Below are 8,545 nucleotides of genomic sequence, written 5' to 3'. Positions count from 1 at the left end.
TCAAACTCAGAAATCCACCTGCCTCTGCCTCCCAAGTGCTGGGATTAAAGGCATGAGCCACCACTGCCGGGCTTAGCCTAACTTTCTAATAAAGGTCTGCCCCATAGTTCCCAGAGAAAGAAAGCCAAAAAAAAAAAAAAAGTGTCCCTACTTGTAACTGATTAGAGTAAGTAAGGTGTCAGGGTATCTGGACAGCCAAAGTGCATTTTCTTTCTTTGGCATATGATTTAAATTCACTAGTTTATTTTTATGGAAATTCCCACTTTATAAAGTACTAGGGAAGTAGTAACAGGAAGTTTGTTTCACATGATATACATACTTGAGTGTATATAAATTTGCTTCAATTTACTTAATATTAAACACTAAGCCTATGTATTTTACATCTACAGTTTATTGAGCATCCTATTACTTGTGCATGTTCTACAACAATTTAGCAAAAACCAAAACCTCTTTGAGTTGTGCTTAGCCTTCTGCTTGACCTCTCTCTGGTTTGTAGTATCTAAGGTAGATTGAAGCCTATTTAGTGTTTCCTTTATAATCTGTGATATGGGTCAATATGCGTCCTTTTTACTGTTTCATCCAGTTGGGCAGCATATTGTAAAGGATTGTTGAGTATTGTAGCCAAGATACTAAGGAATTGTTAATATCCCTTCAATAAGACAGCTTTAAGAGCTGGTTAGTCTAGTGGGACAAGACAGATGACCAACTCTTTCCAGCATTTAATATTTTTTCTTTGCTGTAATTTAAGTTCCCAAATTCTACATAGTTTTAATGAATTGTTTTTTAATTTAAAATTAGCCAGCTGTAGTCGCACATGCTTGTCAAAATAATGCTTTTGACTGGATGCATAAATCAGTGTTACAGTACTTACCTAGCATGGAACAGTTGTGGGTTCAATCCCTAGCACTGCCAGAAAGAAGAGAATACCTTCTAAAAGACCTTCTGCTATGCAGTGATATTTTGTTGCTGCTCAAGACCTGGGACTTAAGTTTAAATTAAAAAAAAAAAAATTACTGATTTATTTAAGTCTCCAGAAGAAATTTTGGAGGCCAGCAAGATAGCTCAGTGGGTGAGAGGGCATTTGCTGCTATACCTCACAACCTGAATTTTGAGTACCAGTGGACTCTTAACAAGTTGCTCTTTGTCCACATGTGCACAGAATATAAATTAAATGTAACTTTTTGAAGTCATTTTTCAGCAAAAATACTTAATGAGGAGAAGCTTAGAAATTAAAAAAATGTATCTGGGCCATTCAATTTTTGTCATGTTCAAGAGTTCATTAATCGTTTAAGAGTAAATTTATGCTTTATTTTAGGGTTTTTTTTTGTTTGTTTTGTTTTGTTTTAATCATAATAAAGCTAAAGGTTTATAGTACCTCAGAGCAAGACCTCCTGATGCCTAATTGTGTAACAAAGGCTGTGGTGCTTACATAAAAGCTGTTGTGACTAATGTTTTTCACAGCAGCAATTTATTTTTTAATGCACGTTGGTGTTTTGCCTGCACTTAGTCTGTGTGAGAATGTCTGATCCTGGAAGTTACAGTTGTGAGCTGCCATGTGGGTGCTGGGAATTAAGCCCTGGTCCTCTAGAAGAGCATTCAGTGCTCTTAATCTGAGCCATCTTTCCAGCCCAGAGGGTCTGTTTTAGAAAAAGGAAAGGTAACAGAATAACATTGTCTTGATGCAGATTTTGAACCAGCCCCTGATACTTCAATTACAAGCAAAATTAATAATTTTCTTCTTCTATAAGTAATATCTTGATCCAGGCTTCTGTCTAGGCATTTAAGAGTTTAAGATATGAAAGACTTAACACTGGGTAACTAAATGGAAACATCATTGACCAGGAAAATAATGGGTAAATCTTTTGATATTAAACTAAGAAAAGGGGCCAGGGATATTATAGCTCAGTTGATAGGATGCTTACCTAGCACTTGGTTCAATCTCAGCACTGCATAAAGCCAAGTTTGGTTGTGTGTGCCAATATATACTTGAGAGATAAAAGCAGGAGGTATGGGATATCTTACTGCATAAATGAAAACTGGTATGAATATATACTTTTGTAAGATTGCATTAATAACCAAGTCTTGATGGAGAAACCAAATCTTGGTTTCTATTTTGGTTGTGTGGGTCTTATATCAGTCAAGTTACTATGCTTCTTAGTCATAAGTTATTTGGTAAGTTTTTACATAGAAGTTTTTCAGAAACCAATTTGTCATGAAGGAGATAGTATGTTTCTTGTCAAGAGATGAGATGCCCCTGTTAAGAGTACAAATGTGCATAAATGCAAAAGCAATAGAGTCAAGTACAACCATCATGATACACATTTTCTTGTTTGTATCCTGTGGTATTTAAGTGGTACAAGAGGCAGGAAGATTTCTGTGAACTATAGTCCATCCTGGGTTCTTAAATGCAAATGTGTCTCATAAAACAGGAATAGCATGTATTTAAGGAGTTTATAAGCCAAAGTAAGGACTGTTGGAAACCTTGTTCTTTCCCTTTAATTTTTCTATGTTTGCTTCAGAACACATCTGGTTAATCAGAATAAGTGAAGATGGTAGTCAAAATTGAGAGAAGGTGTAATGTTACTATTTGTTGTGTTTTTGATTTCTGGCATGTGTGCGGTCATGAATTCAGATGGTGTGTACAGCTATGCTTTGCTTCAGCAGGGCCTGAATTTCTTAGTGTGGCTTGTTGAAAGTTAATTCTAAGATCAGATCTAAGAGCCTTCAGCCTATAAAATAGTGGAGAATGAATATTTAGGTGGGGGGATTGCAGTTTATGTCTGAATTACATATTTATGTTAAAATTAGGGACTAGAGTGTAACATGAAAGGGGAGGAGGGTAAAGAGTATGGTTAAAAACTTTTAGAGAAATTCAGTAAATTCTGTTAGACTACACTTTTGAACATTTTTAAATACTATAAAATTTGTTTTTTTTTTTTTAATTTATTTTTAAATAAACTAGTTATTTGCACTTTACCTGCTGGCCTTCCCATTTGGTAGATAACATTCTGAACTCCAGCAGAGTTTTATAATCCCCACGTGCTTAAATATACTAAATGTTCTTTTTCCATTAAGGTTAATGTTCGTGAAGAAATTGAAGAGTTTTTTCCAAGAATGTGGAAGATAAATCAAGATAAAAGAAGGCTAATGAAAAGTATTAAAGATCAGAAAATTAAAATTGAATGGGGGAAAAAATTGAACAGAAGATTGGTCAGATAGAAGCACTTGAATATTTTTTTAAGGCTATTTTGAATTGTTTGAATTGGGGAAGAATACACGAAGTATGAAAAATGAAAAACTCAATGAAGAATGAAGAGAAGTAGAAAGCAAGAGTGAAGTAGAATTAAAAGAATCTGGAAGAATGAATGGGTCCTAGGTTAAGTAAATGTATGGTTTATGTTCCAGTGTCTGTATGATCAAGTTGTAGATGAATTTGCATGATTACTTAGTTAATAGAAAAATTGGTGATCTGGTTCAAGTAGGGAATTATTGAGGACAGTTAGCAATATTAACAATGGGATATTAATGAGCTGAAATTTTTTTCTGGAGGGTGTTGCCTAACCATTTGTTTTTCAGGAGCAATCAATATAAATAATTACGGTACTTTAAATGTTAGGTGTTAGGCATCTGCGTGACCAGTGCCATTTGTAATACTGTCTTCTTTGTTAGGAGTCTCGCTCTCAGTCAAAATCTCCAACGGGAACTCCTGCTCGTGTAAAATCAGAGAGCAGGTCAGGATCTCGTAGTCCATCAAGGGTTTCCAAACATTCTGAATCCCATTCTCGATCAAGATCAAAATCCAGGTAAGCTTAAATTTTATAAACTGCTTTCTTCACTGTAAGACGGATTTGGTCTGTTCGCCATTTAGCTGAATTTCACATAGAAAGTTCACTATAGGCTCAGACTGCAGCATTTAAGAAACCTTTCTTGGCATATCTTAGCTGTTACCCGTTGAGTAAAGACTCCTGCCACCATACCTGATTCTGAGTTTAGTCCTTAGAAGCCAAAAAGTAGAGCTGACTACTGCAATTGTCCACTGACCTCTACCTATGTACCCACACAAATACATGATATATACACAATCAAAAATAAATAAATAGGGCTGGCGAGATGGCTCAGTGGGTAAGAGCACTGACTGCTCTTCTGAAAGTCATGAGTTCAAATCGCAGCAACCACATGGTGGTTTACAACCACCTGTAATGAAATCTGACATCCTCTTCTAGTGTGTCTAAAGTCAGCTACAGTGAGTCTACTTATGTATAATAATAAACAAACAAACAAACACATCTATAATCCGTCTCAGTCCGGCTAGAGCTTGCCAGTGTGGCTGTTGTAGCCAAAGAGCTTGCTCTAAAGATCCCTAGTCTCCACTTTCCAAAACTGGAGTTACATTGCCAGTCACAACACCCAGCCAGCATTTAAAGGGCTTCTGTAGGTCTGCCCTTCAGTTTTCTGCCTTACATGGGGATCAGCCATAAGCCATGTGCCAAGTCAAAAACTGGTTGTTTTAAGGTGGTAGATGGGGCTAAAATTAGTATTAAGGAAACTAAGGAACATCTTCATTAGTATTTTTCCCCACTCAAATGCTTTTGCTCGGGTAATAGGCCAACAGTTTTATTTTATCACTCACTCTTTTAGAAGTCTCTTATTCAAAAACTTAATGCAGGTTGTCTCAGTACTCCTTCCTTGCTCTAAATTAGTTCCTTTAAAAGTCTAGTACAGCCGGGCAGTGGTGGCGCTTGCCTTTAATCCCAGCACTTGGGAGGCAGAGGCAGGCAGATTTCTGAGGCCAGCCAGGGCTACACAGAGAAACCTTGACTCAAAAACAAAAGCAAACAAACAAAAAAATTAAAAGTCTAGTACATTTTACTGTATTGCTATTCTCTAAGAGCATCTCCATCACTCTTTTTCATCTTCTTTCCTGTTGTTAAGTAGTCCTGGCTGGCCTGAACCTTGCAGGCATCTTTGTGGTAGCAAAGGCATGCAGTGCCCTGCCCTGCTGCTGCTACTATTCATTTCTGTTTTCAACTGGGTTCTCCTGCTCTGTCTCCTGGGCCCTGATTAAAGCTATGTGCCACCATGCTGTACTCTGTGTCTGTGTGTCTTTCAAGTGTCTTTTAATGGAAGGTGAAATGAGTGAAGAAATGGCTAAATAGGAATTTTAAAAATCAGAATATGCGCTAGAGGGATGGCACATTGGCTAAGAATGTTTGCTGTTTTTCCAGAGGAACTTAATTTGGTTTTGGTTCTCAGGACTCATGTTTGGCAGCTTACAACCAACCACCTGTAACTACCATCAGGAGATCTGCAACCCACTTCTGGCTGGTGTTTACAAACATGCACACATATATGCATAAGTAAAAATATGTGTATACACAAGCAGGTGTCCATGGAATCTGAAAGGTGATCAAATACTTACAGAAAGTTGTGTTGGAAACCAAAGTCGGGTCCTCTGCAACTGCAGTGTGCATTCTCAACAAGCAAGCCATCTCTCCAACCCCCAAAAATCTTTTAAAATAGGTATTGAAACATATCTCAATTGTTGCAGCATAACATAATTGAAAGACAGCTAAAAATGGTCAGATGTTCATATGCAATCTAGAATGCAGAGGGAATTTGATCTAGTACTTTTTTTAAAAGAATTGTTTATTTTATGTAGTACAATGTGAGTTCACTGTTACTGTCTTCAGACACACCAGAAGAGGGCATCAGATCCCATTACAGATGGTTGTGAGCCACCATGTGGTTGTTGGGGACTGAACTCAGGACCTCTGGAAGAGCAGCAGTCAGTGCTCTTAACTGCTGAGCCATCTCTCCAGCCCCTGATCTAGTACTTTTAAAAAGATTACTTACTGCCAGGTGGTGGCGGCGGTGCACACCTTTAATGTCAGCACTTGGGAGGCAGAGGTAGGTGGATTTCTGAGTTAGAGGCGCCAGCCTGGTCTACAGAGTTAAGTTCCAGGGTAGCCAGGGCTACACAGAGAAAGAAACTCTGTCTCAAAAAACCAAATTTAAAAAAAAAAAGATTACTTACTAAGAGTGTTCTCTCTTTTTTTTTTAAGTTATGTTTTATGTCTATATATGTGTACCACAAGCATTCAGTGCCCTCAGATCAGAAGAAAGAGTCATTTCCCTGGAACTAGAGTTATAGATGGTTATAAGCTATCCTAAACCAAATATGAGTCTTTTTGGAGATTAACAAATACTCTTACTGCTGAGCTATCTCTCCAGCCCTGTGATCAAGTATTTTTACCTGAGCTTATTTCTTTTGAAGGTCAAGGTCAAGGAGGCATTCTCATAGACGCTACACTCGATCCAGGTCACACTCTCATAGGAGAAGATCACGGAGTAGGTCCTATACACCTGAGTATAGGCGACGGAGGAGCCGAAGTCACTCTCCAATGTCTAATCGCAGAAGGCATACTGGCAGCAGGGTATGTGTATAAGAGTTAATGGAAATTGGGTCTTCTCTTTTCTGAATGTGTAATCAATGGCATAATATGAAAAGCTTCTGGCCTTTAATCTTATTTAAGCCTAAGTCTAGCCTCTGAGACTTACTGCTGAATAAGCTCACCCTTTCCTAGCTCTTTCTGACTTCTGGCTGACTGGTTTCTTCTGACTTTAAAAAAAAACAAAACAAAAAAAAAAAACCTGATTTAAACTGGCTTCTTACAACTCTGAATTGCTCTGCTTGTCCTCATTCTAACTTCTGGCTCCTCATTCTTTAGCTTGTTCTCTCTCTGCAACCTATCTCTGTACAACTGTCCCAGTAAAACTGCCTGCTCTCTGTGTACTGATCTCTCTTAAGTAGTTTTCCTTCCTTTCTGCTCTTTTTGTTTGTTTGTTTTTTGTTTTTGTTTTTTGTTTTTTCGAGACAGGGTTTCTCTAGCCCTGGCTGTCCTGGAACTCACTCTGTAGACCAGGCTGGCTCTGCTCTTTTCTTTTAACATGTGTATTCTTAACATCTCTATGTTGTTTGGATGTGAGACACTGAAGTGTTTTGTTTTGGTTTAATAGTTGGCTGAGGGGCCAACAGGAAAGCCCAACAAGTGGATCAGGGCTCTTGGCTGCCAGGCCTGATGATCTGAGTTTAAACTAGAGTACACATTACATAAAGACTACCTGACTACCGTATTTGTTTCATAGCACAAGTGTGTCCATATATGCACACAGTACATAAGTCTGTTTTTTAAAAAATAGGTGACAGAGTCCAGGTTTCAACCAGGTTGTTTTACTCTAAAGTTCTTTATCTGCTGTGCTTCTGCATGAAACCAGTGATGCTGACAGCCATGATAGACTGTGTCAGTATTTAATAATCTGGATCCTTGAAACATTCAAAGGATACCCTGCAGAATGAAAATGGTGACTGGAGGTGTGGCTCAGTGGCTAAGAGCAGTAAACTGCTTTACCATAGGAACATGTTGAGTTGGGATCCATTGTCCCATCTGGCCTCTGGACGTGCACGTGGACAGATACATGGAAAAAGAGGGTGATTTTTTTTTTTATGTGTTTGTGGGTGTGTCTGCCTTTTTATATGTGCATCATGTCTGCTTGGGGAGGTCAGAAGGTGTTGGATCCCCTGAAAGTAGAGTTAATAGGTGAGCCACCATCTGGGTAATGGGAACTGAAATGGGATCCTCTGCAAGAGCAGCAAGTACCCTTAACCATTGAGCCATCTCTTCAGCTCCTAAAGTCTTTGAAAGAATTAAAGTAGAGGGCTGGGAATGTAACTGAATTGGAAGAGTGCCTGCCTGTTGTGCATGAGGCCCTGGGTTCAGCCTCCAGCACCACATAACATTAGGTATATATAGTTCATGGCTAATCCCAGCACTGGGGTTACTGGTAAAAGTGAAAACAAGTTAGATAAGTAGTGATGAAGGATAAGGCAGGCGAAAGGTGAATTCTTTGGGTACCTTCTGAAAATTGCTGGGCTAGACTAGAGAGCAGAAATGTTTTTGTTCAGACTATAGATAGTTATAAAATGTATTCCAAAAAAGATCTTCATGTGTTTTTTATTTTATATATTGAGTTCTAATTAAAATTTAATTCCTCCTTTATTCAACAGGCAAATCCAGATCCTAACACTTGCCTGGGAGTATTTGGCCTCAGTTTGTATACAACAGAGAGAGATCTTCGTGAAGTGTTTTCTCGATATGGACCTCTGAGTGGTGTTAATGTAGTCTATGACCAGCGAACTGGGAGGTCACGTGGATTTGCTTTTGTGTATTTTGAGAGGATAGATGACTCTAAGGAGGTAAACCTGGCTTTATAGTTTCATTAAAAAGAATTGTTGGTATGCATAATGATACAGTATTTACTACTACTATGTGATTTCTTTTTTTTTACTATGTAATTTCTAATTAGTAATGGCATTACTCTCAGAGGTCTATTAATCTACATTTCTGTAAACATGCCTTCTGATTCTGTGACCCAATTGGAGCTCTCTCACAGTGTTGCAGTTAAAAAGTTAGCTTTGCGCCAGGCGGTGGTGGTGCATACCTTTAATCCCAGCACTTGGGAGGCAGAGGCAGGTGGATTTCTGAGT

At 38.3% G+C, this 8,545-nt stretch overlaps 1 protein-coding gene across 12 annotated transcripts in view; it reads left to right on the top strand.

The window, feature by feature from the left end:
- Positions 1 to 8,545, top strand: part of Tra2a (transformer 2 alpha homolog) — a 19,711-nt gene that overhangs the window by 7,217 nt on the left and 3,949 nt on the right. For 5 of the 12 annotated variants that reach the window (XM_031381831.1, XM_031381829.1, XM_031381830.1 and 2 more), the window contains 3 exons: positions 3,670 to 3,803; positions 6,275 to 6,434; positions 8,066 to 8,254. In XM_031381831.1, coding sequence (XP_031237691.1) covers positions 3,670 to 3,803; positions 6,275 to 6,434; positions 8,066 to 8,254 — 483 coding nt within the window. Of the gene's footprint in view, positions 1 to 6; positions 3,804 to 6,274; positions 6,435 to 8,065; positions 8,255 to 8,545 lie in introns of those variants that run through there. The other 7 variants (XM_031381833.1, XM_031381836.1, XM_031381835.1 and 4 more) reach the window with 5 other exon arrangements.

Source organism: Mastomys coucha, unplaced genomic scaffold (genome assembly GCF_008632895.1).
Source record: "Mastomys coucha isolate ucsf_1 unplaced genomic scaffold, UCSF_Mcou_1 pScaffold20, whole genome shotgun sequence".
Lineage (NCBI taxonomy): Eukaryota > Metazoa > Chordata > Mammalia > Rodentia > Muridae > Mastomys > Mastomys coucha.
Note: the sequence above shows the minus strand (reverse complement) of the source record. Positions and strands in the feature narration are given on the sequence as shown.